Genomic DNA, 23,592 nt, shown 5'->3' with positions numbered 1-23,592 from the left:
AGGGAGATATGATCACTATATATAAATATATAAGGGGATATGGTCACTATATATAAATATATAAGGGGATATGATCACTATATATAAATATATAAGGGGATATGATCACTATATATAAATATATAAGGGATATGATCACTATATATAAATATATAAGGGGGATATGATCACTATATATAAATATATAAGGGGATATGATCACTATATATAAATATATAAGGGATATGATCACTATATATAAATATATAAGGGGGATATGATCACTATATATATATATAAATATATAAGGGGATATAATCACTATATATAAATATATTAAGGGAGATATGATCACTATATATAAATATATAAGGGGATATGGTCACTATATATAAATATATAAGGGGATATGATCACTATATATAAATATATAAGGGGATATGATCACTATATATAAATATATAAGGGGATATGATCACTATATATAAATATATAAGGGGGATATGATCACTATATATATATATATATATAATATATATAAGGGGATATAATCACTATATATAAATATATAAGGGAGATATGATCACTATATATAAATATATAAGGGGATATGGTCACTATATATAAATATATAAGGGGGATATGATCACTATATATAAATATATAAGGGGGATATGATCACTATATATAAATATATAAGGGGATATGATCACTATATATAATATATATAGAGGGGATATGATCACTATATATAAATATATAAGGGACAGTAATGAAATAGAGAAAGTACAGAGAAGAGCGACTAAACTGATAAAGGGAATGGAAGGGATCAGTTATGGGGAAAGGTAAGTTGGTTACACTGGAGAAGAGACAGTTAAGGAAGTTGTAAGTTAAGGAGGGAAAGAGTTGGGAAGTTTGGGGAATCTCGGGCAATAAGTGAAAGTGTCAGATCCATTACAGGAGGGTCAGTTTAGTGTATGACAGTGAGCAGGACAATTAGTGAATCAGTCAGACAATGATAGTGAGAGTTTAATACAACAAACCAAGTTTTATTTACAGAGAAAATAAAGTCAAATATTTGTTACAAATAAACATGTGACAAGAGGAGAGGGGCCCCCATATGACTGGGACCTTCCTGTGTGTGGCCCCCTGCAGAGTAAACGCTAGGACACATCAGTGACACTCTATAGGCCAGTCTGCCAGTGACATTGCTAGTAAACCATAAACAAATGAGTGGGGCTACTTGCCGGGTACAGTGGGCTCTCTTCTGCCCAATGGGACGGGGGGGTCACACGTGTGCAACTTGTACTTGTCTGTAATTGGCTACGAGCAGCTCCAGAATGTCAGAGAGGTGGCATGTGTGTGGCTAGTGCCATGTATAGTAGTGCCAGGGAAAGGCAGAGCACAGAGAACATCACTATACAGCAAGTGCCCCTCCCCCAGGCTCAGTAACTCCCCGCAGGCTCAGTTGGAAGGGGTAGGAGACACAGCATGGATGAAGGAACTGGATGGGACTCATTAGAGAGATTAGAATGTTGCACAAGTGATGCCCTATGGGTGCCAGGGGATGCAGGGAGTTATAACCAGGGTGCAAGGGCAGCTGCAGGGAGTTTCATTGTAAACTCATGCAATGGACAGACCTCTCTCTCCTGCAATAAGGACATGAGCAGTCTCTTACCAGCCCATAAGGGGGTGTAACTCTTATTGGGCAGTTGCACTGTGTGGTTGTATTGGGGTACAGGCAGCCCCCCAGCACAGGAGGGAATGCAAAGCAGAGGCTGGGGGTCCACACGGCTCCTCCCACCCCCGGCGCAGCAGGAGGAACATTGTAACAGAATGATGTGATGGGGGGCTGCCTCCTGACATGGAATTAAAGGCCATTGTTCCAGTTATGATGATACAGTGACGGCCGCCATGTTTCCATTGCGACTAAAGTAGAACTTGTTAAATGCGTCTTCAAGTAAACAGATGAGTCGGCTCTGGTCACACTGTGGGACAGAAAACATGGCGGTCACTTACACATCAGTACTTCCTGACAACTGGCTGCACACTCATACTCACACTCACCCTCACCCACACACTCACCCATACACCTGAGTACCCACCTCACTGACAAAGCCCAACTGTACCAGCTCTGCCGCCAGCTCCTGAATATTCTCATCTAGAGAAATGAACAAATATGTGACAGTTGCACAACTGGCATGTATTCTATAGCTCCTCCCACGGCTCATACTCACTGGGCAGGAGATCACAGCTTAGATGTCTGTTCAGTTTATCTTCCAGTTTCAGTAACAATGTCAGCTGCACAGAAACCAGACGGGAGGAGGTTAATGGCAACCAAGGGGCAAATACTGACTCAGGGCCACTGAGCGTGGGCATCGGGCTCATCAACTCAAGTGGGGGGGGGAGCTAGAGAAAGCGGAGGCCCAGCTGTGGGGGAGGCACCAAAAAGGGGAAAGAAGGAGAATGAAGAGACAGGGGGGAAGAGAAAAAGTGGGAACAAGAGGCGGAGCAAAAGGCAGAGGCATTGTGGGTATAGGAGGTGCCGACATGGAAAGACAAAGAAGAACAGGGGGCTTGGGAGCAGGACACAGGGCTTTTCCCAGTGTATCAGGGGCAGGAATGTGGGGAGAACCATGAGCAGTAGCGCAGAAGACACTTACATGATGCTTGGCTCCCTCATCCACAGACTCAATGTTACACTGCATCTGCACCACCTGAACCAGCAAAACATGAGTGAGTAGATTGCTAGCCTTCCCACCCAGAAATACACGGGGACCCCAATCTCTCAGAACCAGGAATGGAGCCCCCAGTAATGTACCATGCTCTACCTACCTTGCGCGTCTCCACCTCAGCTGGCTCGGGGGTCGGGGTCTTTACGGATGGAGGAACCACAGGAGATTTCACCACTTCCTGCTGGGGCTGCTGAGGTCGGGGCATCCTGAATGCTGTCAGGGGGTAAATTCCATTTCTGTAGGAAAGGATTAAAAAGAACTAGTGTTGCCCAATTATACTCAGTGTAACCCTTCATGTAGAGTGCCCACCTGCTCCAATGTGCTTTACTGGGACTATTCAGTATTCCCATCAGTCCCTGCCCCTGAAGAGCTTACAATTAAAGGCATCAATCACACACAAGGGCCAATTCCATTAGGAGCCAGTTAACATGCCTGTATGAATTTGGGGTGTGGAAGAAAACCAGGGTACCTGGAAAAACCCATGCGACACAGAAGTCCATACACTTGCAGTAGTGTCCTGCCTGGAATTTATCCCAAGGCTGCAACCCCTGAACTGCAGACTGTACACCCAAAGACTTCCTGGTCCAAACTTGACTGTACACCCAAAGACTTCCTGGTCCAAACTTGACTGTACACCCAAAGACTTCCTGGTCCAAACTTGACTGTACACCCAAAGACTTCCTGGTCCAAACTTGACTGTACACCCAAAGACTTCCTGGTCCAAACTTGACTGTACACCAAAGACTTCCTGGTCCAAACTTGACTGTACACCCAAAGACTTCCTGGTCCAAACTTGACTGTACACCCAAAGACTTCCTGGTCCAAACTTGACTGTACACCCAAAGACTTCCTGGTCCAAACTTGACTGTACACCCAAAGACTTCCTGGTCCAAACTTGACTGTACACCCAAAGACTTCCTGGTCCAAACTTGACTGTACACCCAAAGACTTCCTGGTCCAAACTTGACTGTACACCCAAAGACTTTCTGGTCCCATGCAGACTGTGACAGAACTTCCAAGTCCCAGGTGGACTGCACACCCCCCCCCTTCCATGCTACCCATGCTGTATTATGAAAGGTAAAACCCAAAACAGAAGACAATCCGGACCCTGCCTTCTCCCCAGCATGCAGGACAGAGGCAGGACAGAGGCAGCACGTGCGACTCACCTGACATCTTCCAGGAACTTGTCAAGCTCCAGCGCTGGAGACTGGGAGAATCTGTATTGGGGCAGAGAAAGAAAACACGTGAACATCAGAGGGACCAAGAGAGGGAGGGGTGCAGAGGAGGCGAGAGAGGGGAGAAGAAATATGGAGGGGGCACAAGGAGTGTGCGGGAATAAAGGATAGAGAGGGCACAAGATGGACAGGAATGAAGTAGAGGAGAGATATATCCCAGTGGAACAGTTGGCAGAGCAAACAGGGAAAGTGAAGAAGTGAGAAAGTGATTGTTACAGTTGCACCAGGTTACAGTGTCACTGGCTCACATAGGGGCTCTCTTTATACAAAGCTGCTGTGCCATCATTACGTATCAGATTGTGCCCAATGGGGGGCCACTATATTACTATAATACACAAAAGCCATTAATATCTTGTAAATGATATCCTTATAAATGGTGAGTTCTGATGTCATCAGTTATAAACAGTGAGTTATGATGTCATTTCTGTCACATGACTCACTGAAACGTGTGTATTATAATAAATAAAGTACCCCCAGTTGTAAAATATGAGGATATTAGAAGTTACCTCGGAGTTCCATGACCTGTATAACTCGAGCCTTCGGCCTCGTACTTTTATATGGTCATGAAACTCCTCGGTAACTTATAATATCCTTATATTTTACAAGAGGGGCGACTTTATTCACTATATAATATATATATATCATCCCCAGCTCAGTGTCCCTCTCTTTTAGTTAAATCTGTAGAACCAGTGCCCACCCGGCCCTACACTTGCCCATCAGCTCTGGTTACTCACATCATCCGCACTCCGTCACGGTCTGTGTGTGTGATCTCAGCAAGGACAGCGCTCATGTCCAGGTTTTTAGTCATTTCTTCTAAGGCGTTTTCTGCGATCATATCTGTGAGACAGACAGACAGACACTGACCCAACAGAACCAGGGGAGCTCCATACTGGGCACCATTACCCAGCACTGCCCTCCCCTCATTACATTGCACCAGCACCAGGGAGTCCATTGAGCCCACGTGTGGAACCTGCAGTGGCCCAGACTGTAGATTTGGCAAATGTTGATTATTTCTTGTGCCACTTCATGACCCACTGGCAAAATACTCACGTTGGTGACCCACAATGCAGTGCGCTGCCAGCAATTTCAGAGACGGCACCTCAAACAGGGCCGGGTGGAACAGCAACTCATGAGCTGTAGGGCGTTTGCTTGGGTCCATTTCAAGGCACGTCTGGATGAATTCCTACACAACAAACAACTGGGAACTGTTCATAACATGGAATTGGCTTCCCCATCTTCTACTGACAAACCCACCCTAGCCACTAACTGGCCTCAGCACACAACCCCGGAGAGACCCGATCTCAGCACACAACCCAGGAGAGAACTGGCTTCAGCACACAACCCAGGAGAGAACTGGCCTCAGCACACAACCCAGGAGAGACCTGATCTCAGCACACAACCCAGGAGAGAACTGGCCTCAGCACACAACCCAGGAGAGACCTGATCTCAGCACACAACCCAGGAGAGAACTGGCTTCAGCACACAACCCAGGAGAGACCTGATCTCAGCACACAACCCAGGAGAGAACTGGCCTCACCACACAACCCAGGAGAGACCTGATCTCAGCACACAACCCAGGAGAGAACTGGCCTCAGCACACAACCCAGGAGAGACCCAATCTCAGCACACAACCCAGGAGAGAACTGGCCTCAGCACACAACCCAGGAGAGACCCAATCTCAGCACACAACCCAGGAGAGAACTGGCCTCAGCAAATGCCCCATGAGAAGACTGGGCTCATCTAGAATCCATGATCGCATTAATGTAAGCCTGTGTAACACTAAATGACTTGATACTAGCAGTGCAAACACTAATTGTGTAAATGCACAACATTAAGCACCACTGAGCAGAGAAGTGTCAGGAGATGCTGTTTGAATCAGTAAATGAAGGTTTTGCCATAGTGTATGTTGTGTATGACTGGTGGAAGCAGCATTCATGGCTGGGCTTACCCTCTGCAATGGATCTTCCAGGAATTGTATGGCGTTATTTATAGACTCCTGGGGAACATACGAGGACTCTCCGTTTCCTTGGATCTCCAGCACTGCCATCTGTAGAACAAAAGAAACACTAATGTGTAGTCATGTGATTCAGTGATATATAATATATAATATATATGTTGTTGGCCAGCAGACTAGTGGTGGAAGGAGTGCGGTGCAGCTCTGAGCTCAGCCTCTTACTGTACAGACTGAAAGTAAAGAGAAGTCAATGGAACGGGCGTCTCACCTCCAGCGCACACATCCCAAACGAGTAAATGTCCACCGCAGTTGTCACGTTAGTTACTTCTGAAAAAGGACACACGTTAGGGGTTTGGAGGGATAACGTGAGGCAGATCTAAAGGATGAGCTTCTGGGTCCTACCTCCGTACTCTGGAGCAAAGAAGTGCAAGTTCTTCTGCTCCTCCCGACAGGTCTTCACATGGTTGTTAATGGTGTCCGGTGCAACTGGGGAGAAAGTCACAGTCACAACCTGCCTAATGCCCCCCCTCTGTGCCACATCTGCCCCCCCTCCTCCGTGCCACGTCTGCCCCCCCTCCATGCCACGTCTGCCGTCCCTCCATGCCACGTCTGCCGTCCCACCCCACAATGAAGCAGCCACTGCTGGAGTCTGGCAACTCTTATTCTGGGCCTTCACAATTCTAAATGAAAGAGGTAATGAAAGTTTCACCTACTTTGTTCATTTATATTGGGAGGGTTCAGAAAGGGAAGAGGAGAAAAGGGAGAATAAAGGGAAGAGGAAATGAGAGAGGATCTAGGAAAAATGAGTAAATGGAGGGAGAATATAGGGAAAAGTAGGAAAATGAGAGATGATCTAGGGAACAGGAGGGAAAGGACCAGGAATCTAGAGAAGAGGAGAAAAGGGGAGTGAGAATATAGAGAAGAGGAGTAAAAGTAGAAAAGGGAGCAAGAATATAGGGAAAATGAGAGAGGATCTAGGGAAGAGGAGGAAAGGGAGGGAGAATAAAGGGAAGAGGAGGAAAAATGAGAGAGGGTCTTGGGAAAATGAGGGACAATATAGGGAAGAGAAGGAAATGAGGATCTAGGGAAGATGAGGAAAGGGAGGGAGAATAAAGGATAGAGGAGGAATGGGAGGGAGAAAATAGGGAATATGAGGAAAATTAGAGGATCTAGGGAAGATGAGGAAATTGAGAGAGGATCTAGGGAAGAGGAGGAAAGGGATGGATAATAAAGGAAAGAGGAGGAAAGTGAGGGACAATATAGGGAAGAGGAGGAAAATGAGAGAGAATCTAGGGAAGAGGGTGAGAGAATATAGGGAAGAGAAGTAAAATGAGAGATGATCTTGGGAAAAGCAGGAAAGGGAGGGAGAATATAGGGAAGAGAAGTAAAATGAGAGATGATCTTGGGAAAAGCAGGAAAGGGAGGGAGAATATAGGGAAGAGGAGGAAAATGAGGGAGGATCTAGAGAACATGATGGAAAGGGCCAGAAATCTAGGTAAGAGGAGAAAAGGGAGGGAGAATATAGGGAAGAGGTTTGAAAGTAGAGGGGGTTTAGGGAAAGGGAGTGAGAATGTAGGGACAGGAGTGAAGGAGAATAGGATCTAGATTTACACTGTATCTGGACTAGACTAATAAAAGAGAAATATGAATGACTTGCTATGTGGTTCTTCCTCTGGATAAAGCCCAACAATGAAATGTATTTGGAGAACAGGTTTCCTACCAAAGTAACAGAGTCCAGCCTGAATTTAATCTTTATCTGTACGGGGCCAAACTGGCACTAGATAATTACACCACAAAGCGGGTGTCAAAGTTTGTGCCCAGGGAAGGAACCTCGATGTACAGATAATCCCCCATAACTGGTGCCACCCAATCCTACAACAAGTTTATGTCCTTCTGTGAGAACTTGGCTTTTCTGTATAAACAGGACTTGCCTTAATGGGGCTGTATATTTACTCATATATATATATATTGATCTTATACACACACACATATGTCAATATTGAGTCCCTAGTCTGATAAAACAAGAGCCTGCCAACTCTGGGAGATGAACCACTAATTATTAGTGGCAACTAGTTTAGTAGGTAATAAGTTAGTTTCACCGGTTGAGGAAGTTCCCCATTGGACTTCTATAGAACTTGCCTAGAGTGTCTGAATGGTTCTGAATACAGAATCTCCCAGGGATGGAAGAAACCTCATTTCAGTGAAAGAGCAGCCAAGGCCCTTAGTAGTGGGAGCAGTTATACGTGTCCCACTGGCCCATTACTGACTGGTCAATGTGGATGTTCAAATGGGCTCAGGAAATCATTTCCACCTTTCCCACCCGCCCCGCCAATCAAGCAGGAGGAAAGCATCTAGAAGCAACCAATCAGAGGAGGCCCTGGGAGGTAGGGTGCAATGCAATGAGGATGAGAAGGAACAAGACAAGCAAGTTACAGACATGCATGGGGTTGCGTGGGGCTCCTGCATGCACTGAAGCCAAGGGAGCAGCCTACATACATTGCATGGGATGCGCTGCTTAGCTCTGCAAGTTCAGTCTATGAGAAGAACCAACATCTCCTACTCTATGAGCAACTGCACTCTTCATTTAGCACCAATGTGACCGCACTCGTCTACGTTATCATATAGAACTAATGTCCTGAGAGAAAGAAGGGCAACGTGACTATTATAGTGGGAAAGCCAAGAGCAGCACAAGGGAAGCTGAGAAAGGGGAGGCCAATGATATTGACCAGACAGTGACATGAGAATGTGCATAGAGGTGTAGAGAGTGTGTAACTACAAGCTCATTACATGTGAGAGAGACACACAAAGAAATGCCAGCATGGAACAGAGACAAAGTGCAAGAGAAAGTCATCATGGAACAGAAACAGAGTGCAAGGGAGAGTCATGGAGCAGAGACAGAGTGCAAGACAGAGGCATCATGGAGCAGAGAGAGTGCAAGAGACAGGCATCATGGAGCAGAGACAGAGTGCAAAAGAGAGGCATCATGTAAAGGAGGCTGAGAGAGAAAGTGCTTTGTTGCTCAGTGGAAAAGGAAAGACTAAGTCCATGAAAGAAGAGAAAAGAGGGAGGATAGGAAAAGAAAACAGTTGAGGATGAGCAAGAGAAAGAGAGGGCTAGAGACAACAGTAGCACCTGATATACAGGAGAAAACTGAAAGAGAAACAAAAGAGAAAGGATTGGGGGGGGGGGCAGATATTCACAGCAATGTAGTAAAGGGAGGGTATGAAAGAGGCCTATGTACATGCAGAGAAGAAGCCTGGGTGGTAGACGTGGGCGAGTGCTTCAGGGGGGGCTTAGGAGAGACTTGCCCAGAGCAGCAGCTACAGGAGGAGCCACAGAACAAACAGACACATTACATGAGCTGAACATTGATCTCACCATTAGCAAAAATCCTATGAAAGACTGGTGTGCAACAGAGCAGCGAAGCAGGAGATAAAACAATACAAGTCAATGAGTGGATGGAACACATGGGAGGAGAGGGTCACACACGGGACAAAGTCATCTTTATTCACAGCCAGGGCTGCAGAGAGACACTTAGTGTGTGACATGCAGTGTGGCTCCCCGAGACACCCCCCTCCTGCCCGAGACACCCCCTCCTGCCCGAGACACCCCCCTCCTGCCCGAGACACCCCCCTCCTGCCCGAGACACCCCCCTCCTGCCGAGACACCCCCCTCCTGCCCGAGACACCCCCCTCCTGCCCGAGACACCCCCCTCTGCCGAGACACCCCCCTCCTGCCCGAGACACCCCCCTCCTGCCCGAGACACCCCCCTCCTGCCCGAGACACCCCCCTCCTGCCCGAGACACCCCCCTCCTGCACGAGACACCCCCCTCCTGCCCGAGACACCCCCTCCTGCCCGAGACACCCCCCTCCTGCCCGAGACACCCCCCTCCTGCATGTTACACAGTAACACAAGCAGGGATATACCCAACACATTTGTGCCTCCTGTATTTGGGCCTGCAGCTTGTGGTAAGTGACTAAGTTAGTGAGTGAGGGAGTGAGTGAGTGAGTGAGAGGGTGAGGGAGTGAGTGAGTGAGAGTGAGAGCCTTGTTAGTAAGGAAAGTCTTTCCCCCATCAGAGCTGGAGCCTATAGTCACTACTTGCAGGAATACAGTGAGCTCCACAGACTCCTTCATAAGAGAAATAAACATCTCCAGGTTTCATGGAATCTATTCTATTCAGTGAAAAGCCAATATTAGGGATTGAATTTACAACTTTATAAGAAGAAAAATAAGGGCAATAGAGACACACTGCAGTCAATATCCAGACCTGAGACAATACAGTGAGTGTAGGTACAGTATATACTCAGGTCTCAGACAATACAGTGAGTGTAGGTACAGTATATACTCAGGTCTCAGACAATACAGTGAGTGTAGGTACAGTATATACTCAGGCCTGAGACAATACAGTGAGTGTAGGTACAGTATATACTCAGGTCTGAGACAATACAGTGAGTGTAGGTACAGTATATACTCAGGTCTGAGACAATACAGTGAGTGTAGGTACAGTATATACTCAGGTCTGAGACAATACAGTGAGTGTAGGTACAGTATATACTCAGGCCTGAGACAATACAGTGAGTGTAGGTACAGTATATACTCAGACCTGAGACAATACAGTGAGTGTAGGTACAGTATATACTCAGGTCTCAGACAATACAGTGAGTGTAGGTACAGTATATACTCAGGCCTGAGACAATACAGTGAGTGTAGGTACAGTATATACTCAGGTCTGAGACAATACAGTGAGTGTAGGTACAGTATATACTCAGGCCTGAGACAATACAGTGAGTGTAGGTACAGTATATACTCAGGTCTGAGACAATACAGTGAGTGTAGGTACAGTATATACTCAGACCTGAGACAATACAGTGAGTGTAGGTACAGTATATACTCAGACCTGAGACAATACAGTGAGTGTAGGTACAGTATATACTCAGGTCTCAGACAATACAGTGAGTGTAGGTACAGTATATACTCAGGTCTCAGACAATACAGTGAGTGTAGGTACAGTATATACTCAGGCCTGAGACAATACAGTGAGTGTAGGTACAGTATATACTCAGGCCTGAGACAATACAGTGAGTGTAGGTACAGTATAAAACTCAGGTCTCAGACAATACAGTGAGTTAGGTACAGTATATACTCAGGTCTCAGACAATACAGTGAGTGTAGGTACAGTATATACTCAGGCCTGAGACAATACAGTGAGTGTAGGTACAGTATATACTCAGGTCTGAGACAATACAGTGAGTGTAGGTACAGTATATACTCAGACCTGAGACAATACAGTGAGTGTAGGTACAGTATATACTCAGGTCTCAGACAATACAGTGAGTGTAGGTACAGTATATACTCAGGTCTCAGACAATACAGTGAGTGTAGGTACAGTATATACTCAGGCCTGAGACAATACAGTGAGTGTAGGTACAGTATATACTCAGGCCTGAGACAATACAGTGAGTGTAGGTACAGTATATACTCAGGTCTCAGACAATACAGTGAGTGTAGGTACAGTATATACTCAGGCCTGAGACAATACAGTGAGTGTAGGTACAGTATATACTCAGGTCTGAGACAATACAGTGAGTGTAGGTTTCAGTATATACTCAGGCCTGAGACAATACAGTGAGTGTAGGTACAGTATATACTCAGGTCTCAGACAATACAGTGAGTGTAGGTACAGTATATACTCAGGTCTCAGACAATACAGTGAGTGTAGGTACAGTATATACTCAGGTCTCAGACAATACAGTGAGTGTAGGTACAGTATATACTCAGACCTGAGACAATACAGTGAGTGTAGGTACAGTATATACTCAGGCCTGAGACAATACAGTGAGTGTAGGTACAGTATATACTCAGGCCTGAGACAATACAGTGAGTGTAGGTACAGTATATACTCAGGCCTGAGACAATACAGTGAGTGTAGGTACAGTATATACTCAGGTCTGAGACAATACAGTGAGTGTAGGTACAGTATATACTCAGACCTCAGACAATACAGTGAGTGTAGGTACAGTATATACTCAGGCCTGAGACAATACAGTGAGTGTAGGTACAGTATATACTCAGGTCTCAGACAATACAGTGAGTGTAGGTACAGTATATACTCAGCCTGGCAGACAAATACAGTGAGTGTATACAGTATATACTCAGGTCTCAGACAATACAGTTGAGTGTAGGTACAGTATATACTCAGACCTAGACAATACACGTTGTAGCTGTAGTACAAGTATATACTTCAGGTCTCAGACAATACAGTGAGTGTAGGTACATATATTACTCAGGCCTGGACAATACAGTGAGTGTAGGTACAGTATATATTTCAGGTCTCAGACAATACAGTGGTGTAGTACAGTATATACTCAGGTCTCAGACCATACAGTGAGTGTAGGTACAGTATATATTTCAGGTTCAGACAATACAGTGAGTGTAGGTACAGTATATACTCAGGTCTCAGACAATACAGTGAGTGTAGGTACAGTATATACTCAGGTCTCAGACAATACAGTGAGTGTAGGTACAGTATATACTCAGGTCTCAGACAATACAGTGAGTGTAGGTACAGTATATACTCAGGTCTCAGACAATACACTATATATATATTTTACACTATACTAAGCCTCTCAGGCTGTCTATTCTCCATGATGTGCAACTCACATATATGAAATGCTGCCACAGTTGCACCTCCTGCAGTGATTGGTCAATTCATTTGGGCCAACAATACAAAGGTGGACATTGCATGTAGGCCGCACATATTGTATGTGTCAGATTGGCCCTGCACTAGTGACACTACAATCAGTGTATATAGTATATACAGTGTAAACCTGACTGACAGACGGGCAGCAGATCATGTCATTACCAGATCCAATCTTGATAAGTCCGTTGTGTTGAATAAAGATTGTGTCACAAGTGAGATTTCCATGGATTATTGGTGGGTCACAGGAGTGCAGGTAACTGTCGGGCAGAGGGAAATACACTTTATTAGAAGAATTATGGTAAAAACAACAACGTTTGGAATAATAAGGAGATGATATAAGGGAATTCTTCAAGGAGACAAGTAATTGGTGAGAGGGAAGATGATGGGAAGAGACATGAGATGATGGAGCAGATAGTGATACAAGTGGTAACAAGGGGGAGACAACTGAAGTCACTGGGGTACAGGGGGCAGACGTGTAAATATGTGTCAGGTCTGAAGGCCCAGGAAGAGCCCGGGGGGCTGGAATGTGACCCTAAATGGCACATGTCTGGGAAGACTGCAAATACATATCACAAGACTCTCCCTTATTCTCTCTATTTGCTGTGTGTGTATTTGTGCAATGGCACAACCAGCCCCGTTGGACTAAAGATACTGATGACTGGCTCATGTTATAGAACACTGGCCACAACAAACGAGACAGGCTGAGTTACCTGAGAGCGGAGAGAATCTGTGTGCACCACCTCTTCCAGGCCTGCGGAGGTACAACATGAAAAGCATTAGATACAGCTGAGAACTGGGGTTCAACTACTGATTGGACTGGAATAAGAAGCCCCTCATGATGCCAATGGGAAACATTAACACTTACCACTTGGCAGTCTCTAGGGCAGGGATCCCCAACCTTTTGAACCCGGGAGCAACATTCAAAAGTAAAAGCAGTTGGGGAGCAACACAAATATGAAAAATGTTCTTGGGGTGTCAAATAAGTGCTGTGATTGGCCATTTAGTAGCCCCTATGCGGATTGTTAACCTACATTGAGACTGTTTGGCAGTACATCTGGTTTTTATACAACTAAAACTTGTCTCCAAGTCTGGAATTCAAAAATAATCTCCTGGTTTGAGGCCACTGGGAGCAACATCCAAGGGGTTGGAGAGCAACATGTTACTCACGGGCTACTGGTTGGGGATCACTGCTGTAGGGTCACCAACAGAAATCTTTCTAAGAAATGGAGCTGGGTGTTTTATTGAAAACACAATTACCTGTGGTCCATCAATATGATCAGCACCACAGACAGACACACAGGCAGACACACAGACAGACAGACACACAGGCAGACACACAGACAGACAGACACACAGACACACAGACAGACAGACACACAGACAGACACACAGACAGACACACAGACAGACACACAGACAGACACACAGACAGACACACAGACAGACAGACACACAGGCAGACACACAGACAGACAGACACACAGACACACAGACAGACAGACACACAGACAGACACACAGACAGACACACAGGCAGACACACAGGCAGACACACAGGCAGACACACAGACAGACAGGCACACAGACAGACACACAGGCAGACACACAGGCAGACACACAGGCAGACACACAGACAGACAGGCACACAGACAGACACACAGGCAGACACACAGGCAGACACGCAGACAGACAGACACACAGACAGACACACACACAGACAGACACACAGACAGACACACAGGCAGACACACAGGCAGACACACAGACAGACAGACACACAGACAGACACACACACAGACAGACACACAGACAGACACACAGGCAGACACACAGGCAGACAGGCACACAGACAGACAGACACACAGACAGACACACAGGCAGACACACAGGCAGACACGCAGACAGACAGACACACAGACAGACACACAGACAGACAGACACACAGACAGACACACAGACAGACACACAGACAGACAGACACACAGGCAGACACACAGACAGACACACAGACAGACACACAGACAGACAGACCACACAGACAACAGACAGACAGACACACAGACAGACACAGACAGACAGACCAACAGCAGACACACGCAGACACACAGCAACACACGACAGACAGACACACAGACGACAGACACACAGACAGACACAACAGACACACACAGACAACAAAACAGCACAGACACACAGACAGACACACAGACAGACACAGACAGACACAGCAGACAACAACACAGAACACACAGACACGACACAGACACACAGACACACAGAGACAGACAGACAACAGACAGACAGACACACAGACACAACAGACAGACACACAGCAGACACACACAGACACACAGGGGACACAAGACAGACACACACAGACACACACAGACAACACAGACAGACAACACAAACAGAACAGACAGACAACACAGCAGACACAAGAAGACAGACCACAGAGACAACACGACACACAAAAGACAACACAAAGCAGACACAGCAACAACAGACACAGCACAGACAGAAGACAACACACAGACACACACACCACAGACAGACACAACAGACAGACACACAAGCAGACACGAACACAAGCAACAGACAAGACAGACACAGCACACACAACAGACCAAGAACACACAGACAGACACAGACACAACGACACAACACAACAGACCACAACAGCACACAGACAGACACCCAGACACCAGACACACCAACAGCACACAGACACACACGCCGCCACACGAACACAGAACACAGCGACCAGCAGCACACGACACCAGCCACAGACAACACACACACACACACCAGCAACACACACAACACAACAAACACAGCACACAACAACAGCACACACAGAACAGAGAACAGAAGCAGACACAACAAACACACAGCACAGAGCACACAACACACACACAGCAAAACACAGACACGACACACAAAACACGAACAAAAACAGCACAGAACACAAGACACCAGACCACAACAACACACACACAACAACACACACGACACACAAACAACAGCACACAGACACACCAACCACAACACCCCACACACAGAACCAGACACACCAGACCCCGCACCACACAAGCACCACAGCAGACAGAACAACGAAACACAACAAGACCAGACAGAACACAGACCAACACCACACAAACAAACACAAAAAAAGCACACAGACCAGCACACGACACAGAACAGCAGAACAACACACAGCAACACACACAGCACAAGACACACCACACAGACACACAGACGACACACAGACACGACACAGACAGAACCACAGCAGACACAACAGACACGAACAGACACACAGCACAACGACAGACACACAGACACAGACACACACAACAGACGACACACACAGACCAGACAGACACAACAACACACAGACGACACACAGACAGACACACAGCAGACAAAGACAGACAACAAGCACAACGACGCCAAACCGACAGACACAGCAGCAACACACAGACGACGAGACAGACAACAGACACACAGACAACACACAGACAGACACACAACAGAACACAGACAGACACACAGACAGACACACAGACAGACACACAGACAGACACACAGACAGACACACAGACAGACACACAGACAGACAGACACACAGACAGGCACACAGACAGACACACAGGCAGACACACAGACAGACACACAGGCAGACACACAGGCAGACACACAGACAGACACACAGACAGACACACAGACAGACACACAGACAGACACACAGACAGACAGACACACAGACAGACAGACACACAGACAGACACACAGACAGACAGACACACAGACAGACAGACACACAGACAGACACACAGACAGACACACAGACAGACACACAGACAGACACACAGACAGACACACAGACAGACACACAGACACACACACAGACAGACACACACACAGACAGACACACAGACAGACACACAGACAGGCACACAGACAGACACACAGGCAGACACACAGACAGACACACAGACAGACAGACACACAGACAGACACACAGACAGACACACAGACAGACAGACACACAGACAGACAGACACACAGACAGACACACAGACAGACACACAGACAGACACACAGACACACACACAGACAGACACACAGACAGACACACACACAGACAGACACACAGACAGGCACACAGACAGACACACAGGCAGACACACAGACAGACACACAGACAGACAGACAGACACACAGACAGGCACACAGACAGACACACAGACAGACACACAGACAGACACACAGACAGACACACAGACAGACACACAGACAGACAGACAGACACACAGACAGACACACAGACAGACACACAGACACACACACAGCAGATGTCACAAGAAATTCGGGTCAATTAACTTTGTACAGGAACAAGGGGAGCCCCAGAGAGAACATGTGATTATACACATGGGAATGGGCAGGGCTGCAGCGCAGTTTTACCTTTTCATTCATCATTTTGTGGTTTTTCTTTGTCTTCTTGAGGAACTGCTTGAGACTCCCCGATGACATGTACTCTGTGATGAAGATCACCTGTATATACCAAGCACATAACACTGTCATGCCACTCACATGGGGCACAGAAATACTGCAACACACAGCAAATAGAAAACAACTTTACTGGATGTCAGCCAATAGGCACGAAGAGATTGAATGGGCTGGAAGTGGAGAAGGGAATGCTGGGAGGGCAGGGCACGTCATATACAGACAAGCCCAGGCGTAATATACACTTAGAACATATAATGGTTGGTACAGCACTCTCCAATATGTTTTATACAGACTTACTCTACTCAATTAATTGACTGGTGCAGCAGATAAACAATTGATTTAAATAACTAAAATGCGAAAAAGTATCTCCAAACTTGCACTCGCTATTTAGTCTATCATTAAATATTCATTTATTTTAATTATCCTCGCAGCCACCTGATTCAATAAGTTAGAACTACAGAAATATATGCAAATGAATTATCTTTAATACAAAAAAAAATCACATTTAAATTAATAACACGATTAAACATTATTAATAAAGTGCATAAATTGATAATGGGTTAGAAAACTGGAACTGTTAATCAATTAATATGAAAGTTCATGATTAGTCGGTGGTCAATTAATATAAAAGTTCATAATTAGTCGGTGGTCAATTAATATGAAAGTTCATAATTAGTCGGAGGTCAATTAATATGAAAGTTCATGATTAGTCGGTGGTCAATTAATATGAAAGTTCATAATTAGTCGGAGGTCAATTAATATGAAAGTTCATGATTAGTCGGTGGTCAATTAATATGAAAGTTCATGATTAGTCGGTGGTCAATTAATATGAAAGTTCATAATTAGTCGGTGGTCAATTAATATGAAAGTTCATGATTGTGTGACAGTAAATCCATCTGTTATGAACCAGTTAGTAGCAACGTTTGGATTCCTTGATTATGGTTAGTTTGTTAGTGTCCCAGAAAAAGTTCCTACATTTTCAAAGTGATCAGTTAAGAAAGTTGAAGAAATGTCACTGGAAGTAGCTGGTTCCATTCACTCCTCTTCTTGCTCATGAATTTATCAAATTGCCAATTTGTTTCTGCTGCTACTTTAATTCATCCTTTCAGCTGGAAACCAATTGGAAACAAATGGAGCAGCATATGGCAATATCATACCTCCCAACTGTCCCTTTTTCGGAGGGACAGTCCCTCTTTTGACAGCTCAACCCGCAGTCCCTCATTTGTACTGGAAAGTCCCTCTTTTCTCTGCACTGAACAGCCAGAAAAAGAAACAAAGTTTCTCACTGAATTGGCTTTTAGCAGAGAGCCCAGAACAGCTAACAGGTGCAAATAAGATACTTTTGTAACAAAAAAAACAGTTTAGATAAGGAGAAATATTTTCAAACTTTCATAATCTGCCAAATTTGGTAAAATGAACATGGTAATTAAGGGGTGTGGCCACAGAAAGGGGTGTGGTCAAAAAATTGCTGCGCTACATGCGGAAAAACATTTTTTGTCCCTCTTTTTACTTCCAAAATGTTGGGAGGTATGTATTATATGTAACTTTATCTTCCTTCTATAGCCAGCTAATTTGGAGACATAGCGAATGGAAGTAGCGTACTGATGTTTAATCGTGTTATTAATTTAAATGTGATTTTTTTTTTTTGTATTAAAGATAATTCATTTGCATATATTTCTGTAGTTCTAACTTATTGAATCAGGTGGCTGCGAGGATAATTAAAATAAATGAATATTTAATGATAAGACTAAATACCGAGTGCAAGTTTGGAGATACTTTTTCGCATTTTAGGAATATACACTTACACAGAATAGTATGTTTGACTTCCTATCCTGCTACAAAGCCTCTAGAGATGCAAATTAGCTGTTACCTGTCGCATTTCACTACCCACGTGGCCTGTGCAACTCGTTGGTGGTAAAAGAAATTTAAAGACAATCACTGAAATTAAGAAAACAGCAACGCTAAAAAATGTTATATAAAAAATTCATTCCACCCCCTTCAAATAACACATCTATCTTGTTAATTATTATGAGTTAATTAATTATTGTACATAGATCCCTAGATAAAATGCCTCTACGTTATGTGCTGCATTGAAAACGCGACTGGGCAACCAAGTTAGAAGTAGGTAGAAATGTTGTACATTATGGTATAGACTTCTGTACCAGCCCAAGGCACCCACAGCACTTTAGCAGTAAAGATCTGTGTCTCCAAAGATGCCCCAGTAGCTCCCCATCTTCTTTTCTGCTGATTCACTGCACATAACAAGACAAGAGCTTAGAATTCATATTGTATTGGCTATTTATGTAAAAACCAATACACATAATTAAGATACATGTGTTGCCTGAAGTGGGTCGAATGATTTTTTTTAAATAAGTTTTTTTTAGTGTTACTGTTCCTTTAAGGAGTGAAATTAAGAGGAACACTGACCCGGGCTCGGTTCTCCTTCACATCAGCCCAGTACTTGTGGAACTTGACAATGTTAACATGCTCCAGCTGGATAAGGTTATCGAACACGGCTTTCACTTTTTCCTGCAAACAAGATACAATTGTCAGTGATCCAGTAAAACTGCCCCTGCCATATAATAAATACCCCCTGCAGCCAATGAGATTACCTCCTGCATTTTAAAGTTCTTCCGTTCAGAGAACTGCACCTCGTTCCAGACAACCTCCACTCCTTCCTCAGTGTCCATTGCAAGGTAAGCACAGTCTATGCCTGGCACATTCCTCTGGTTCACCTGCAAAGTATATAAGTTACCAACTCTTCTCAGATTTTACCCTTATTACCCTTCAGACTGGGCCCCTTAGCTCATAACAAGGTTACAGATATATAGAAACATTGGGGTGTCACCCTGCTATAGTTCCAGGGGTACCCAGGGTACAAATAATCACTCACCCCAAATCTCCCCCTAACTGACCTTCAGACTGGGCCCCCTTAGCTCATAACAAGGTTACAGATATATAGAAACATTGGGGTGTCACCCTGCTATAGTTCCAGGGGTACCCAGGGTACAAATAAGCACTCACCCCAAATCTCCCCCTAACTGACCTTCAGACTGGGCCCCCTTAGCTCATAACAAGGTTACAGATATATAGAAACATTGGGGTGTCACCCTGCTATAGTTCCAGGGGTACCCAGGGTACAAATAGGCACTCACCCCAAATCTCCCCCTAACTGACCTTCAGACTGGGCCCCAATCAATAGCTTTAGGGACTTACATGGGAGCCAAGACCATGACCTGGAAAGCATCAGGTGAAGTATGGGCAAACAAGAAATGAAAGGGGAAGTTAAACATTGCTCAGGAATATGATGCTGCAGGGTATTTGGGGCAGATGAATTAGCACATGACTCACAATATGGAGATGGAATAAGGGCCACAGATAATTATTCGCTTTGCACAGATGGTGTCACATGGTGATTCTCTAATCTAGTGGTACCTCACATGGGTGCAAAGAATCACTTTTGTTGTCCTTTTGGTGTTGGGCTTCTGGGGCTAATCCTGGCACTAGTCTGTAGTCTGCAATAGCCAAGTGGCACATGATCCTGCTATCTCCCAGCTTGTTGAGCTCACCTGCCACTAACTACTTTATTTGGCCTCTCTCTGTGGACTGACCCAACTTCTCACTCTAGTCCCAACTCTCCTTTCCCCCATCTGACCCATCACATACTTTCCTTTTATTCAGAACCATCACTTTTCAGCCCCACATACAGAGATCTTAAGGCATTTGACCCACAACTATGAAAAGTAGCAGAACATCAGATCTCTCATATTAACAATCTCCCCTGTCCAAAAATGGCAGCTTCTCTCATGCTCCTTCCACCACCCGTCACAATTGTCTAGTTAAACCTCGATGTCCACATCATTCCTTCAGTTGGCTTTGGCTTAGGTCCGATGCTATTTTCACTCTATACTACTTTTCTAGGAAAACGTATTCACACATTTAGACTTCAGTACCTTCTAAGCTCTCTGCATCTCTCATCCTCATAAATGCCACAGTAACACCTGAAACTGAATCTCTCAAACAGAATTCATTAGAATCTTCCCCTGTCCCTCAGGTTCCATCAACATCTTCTCCTGTCCCTCTGGTTGCACCACATCATCTTCCCCTGTGCCTCGGGTTCCACCAACAGCTTCCACTGTCCCTCAGGTTCCAACACATCATCTCCTCCTGTCCCTCGGGTTCCACCACATCATCTTCGCCTGTCCCTCAGGTTTCACCACATTGTCTTCCCCTATCCCTCAGGTTCCACCACATCATCTTCCCCTGTCCCTCAGGTTCCACCACATCATCTTCCCCTGTCCCTCAGGTTCCATCACATCATCTTCCCCTGTCCCTCAGGTTCCATCACATCGTCTTCCCCTGTCCCTCAGGTTCCATCACATCGTCTTCCCCTGTCCCTCAGGTTCCAACACATCATCTCCCCCTGTCCCTCGGGTTCCACCACATCATCTTCGCCTGTCCCTCAGGTTTCACCACATTGTCTTCCCCTGTCCCTCAGGTTCCACCACATCATCTTCCCCTGTCCCTCAGGTTCCACCACATCATCTTCCCCTGTCCCTCAGGTTCCACCACATCATCTTCCCCTGTCCCTCAGGTTCCACCACATCATCTTCCCCTGTCCCTCAGGTTCCATCACATCATCTCCCCCTGTCCCTCAGGTCCCACTCACAGTCAACAACATCACACAATCAAACAGGCGCTGCCTAGGAATCATCTTAAACTCCCACCTGTCCTTTACATGGCACATCCAGACACTTGCCAAACAACTTATTGAGTCTCTTATTCCCTGTAGGTGTTGTGCCGACAGCTTCTCCCTGTCTCTGGAATGTTCTAGCTTGACCTATCTGACTCTCCCCTTCCTTCAAACACTCCCTAAATATCCACCTGTTTAGAATAGAATATTCACTGCATCTTGACTAATTAGACATTAACTTGTCGTAAATCACCAACTGTTTTCAGCTTCCTTATATTTTAAAATGCACCCTAACCTTTGAGATTGTAAGCTCTTGGGAGTAGACTCTCTGGTTCAATTTTTAATTCTGTAAACCATGTTTGTTAATTGGTTGTAAGAGTGCTGAGTAACTTGCCGGCACTATAGAAATAAACGATGATGAGGATGATGAGAATTGTTGCTTATCATTTATATATAATCAGGTTCAGCATCAGGGGGCACAGGGGCTACAGCTGTAACGGGCCGGGGCCTGAAGGGAGGACTTGCTGTGTTGCAGTTTTCAAATTAGCCGGACCCCCCTTAACAGTTCACACGTCGCCAAGTGCCGAAGACCCAAAGTCGAAGTCCTGAAGTCTTGAAAGGAGCCGAAGGAAACTGAAGAAGCTGAAGAAGAACCTAAGGTATTTTATTGAACCCCTGGCCACCAATTATTTCTTTTTAAACTTGTAAGGGGGCCCTGACCTCCAATGATTTATTTAAAACTTTTATGGGGGGCTCTGGTGCCAATGTTTTTTTTTTAATTTATAGGGGGGGGCTGACCACCAATGATTTTTTTTCAACTAGTAGGGGGCCCTGACCACTATTTTTTTTTTTTTTTTTTAAACTTTTATGTGGGATCCTGGTAGTCAATTTTTTTTTTTCAATTCTAAGGGGGCGGCTGACCACCAATGGCTTTTTAGAACTTGTGAGTGAGGGGGTCTCCTTTTTTTAGCGCTGGTGTCTGTGTGGACTGTGAGGTGGGGCGGGATCTGGGGTGGGCGGGGACCAGGGGACACAGAAACTTCTGATTTCTGATGACGGCCCTATATATAATGAATAAACATTGTATTTGTCTGTTATTACTGGAACAAAAATAAAAAATACCCTTGTAATATTAACTGGAAGGCAGCCAAACTGATAGCAATATAATGAGCAGGGCCCCCAGTGGCCAATCACAGCAAAACAACTTGTTTTACAGCACAGGATTATGGGATTGTCCCATGAAACACCTGGAACACACACAGTCACTGCTGTAGCACAAAGGGACCCAGTGTTTTATTCCAGAGAAGCCAGTGGTGCAGATCAGCTTACTAGAGTAAATGCACAAACACACACATATCTATCTATCTATCTATCTATCTATATATCTATATTTATATATATATATACACACACACACACATCTTTCTCTGCCTCGAGCCCCTTGTGGGCTCAGTTGTGTGTTTTTAGCACTGCCCTAAATACCTGTAGCTTTAGTGTGCCCCCGATATCAGTCCGTTGACTGGGCACACTCTCTCTCTCAGTCTCACTGTAAGTACAGTCTCATCTCTCTCTCTCTCTCAGTCTCACTGTAAGTACAGTCTCACCCCTCTCTCATAGTCTCACTGTAAGTACAGTCTCATCTCTCTCTCTCTCTCAGTCTCACTGTAAGTACAGTCTCACCCCTCTCTCATAGTCTCACTGTAAGTACAGTCTCACCCCTCTCTCATAGTCTCACTGTAAGTACAGTCTCACCCCTCTCTCATAGTCTCACTGTAAGTACAG

General features: G+C 45.2%; 1 protein-coding gene across 3 annotated transcripts in view; it reads right to left on the bottom strand.

Moving 5' to 3' along the window:
* Window positions 1-1,001: 1,001 nt before the first annotated feature.
* nrbp1.S (nuclear receptor binding protein 1 S homeolog) overlaps window positions 1,002-23,592 on the bottom strand; it is a 31,636-nt gene continuing 9,045 nt past the window's right edge. For 2 of the 3 annotated variants that reach the window (XM_041565163.1, XM_041565164.1), the window contains exons 3-19: window positions 19,730-19,852; window positions 19,545-19,646; window positions 17,073-17,162; window positions 13,317-13,357; window positions 12,769-12,863; window positions 9,282-9,305; window positions 6,306-6,389; window positions 6,172-6,230; window positions 5,898-5,996; window positions 5,000-5,132; window positions 4,684-4,786; window positions 3,881-3,931; window positions 2,815-2,950; window positions 2,643-2,696; window positions 2,217-2,280; window positions 2,085-2,140; window positions 1,002-1,967 (exon numbers count right to left, since the gene is read on the bottom strand). In XM_041565163.1, coding sequence (XP_041421097.1) covers window positions 1,869-1,967; window positions 2,085-2,140; window positions 2,217-2,280; window positions 2,643-2,696; window positions 2,815-2,950; window positions 3,881-3,931; window positions 4,684-4,786; window positions 5,000-5,132; window positions 5,898-5,996; window positions 6,172-6,230; window positions 6,306-6,389; window positions 9,282-9,305; window positions 12,769-12,863; window positions 13,317-13,357; window positions 17,073-17,162; window positions 19,545-19,646; window positions 19,730-19,852 — 1,413 coding nt within the window. In that variant the 3' untranslated portion in view covers window positions 1,002-1,868. The remainder of the gene's footprint in view (window positions 1,968-2,084; window positions 2,141-2,216; window positions 2,281-2,642; window positions 2,697-2,814; window positions 2,951-3,880; window positions 3,932-4,683; window positions 4,787-4,999; window positions 5,133-5,897; window positions 5,997-6,171; window positions 6,231-6,305; window positions 6,390-9,281; window positions 9,306-12,768; window positions 12,864-13,316; window positions 13,358-17,072; window positions 17,163-19,544; window positions 19,647-19,729; window positions 19,853-23,592) is intronic. The other variant, XM_018266083.2, reaches the window with a different exon arrangement.

The sequence above is a fragment of the Xenopus laevis genome, chromosome 5S, assembly GCF_017654675.1.
Source record: "Xenopus laevis strain J_2021 chromosome 5S, Xenopus_laevis_v10.1, whole genome shotgun sequence".
Lineage (NCBI taxonomy): Eukaryota > Metazoa > Chordata > Amphibia > Anura > Pipidae > Xenopus > Xenopus laevis.
The sequence above is the reverse complement of the archived record's forward strand: the minus strand, read 5'-3'. Positions and strand labels throughout refer to the sequence as shown.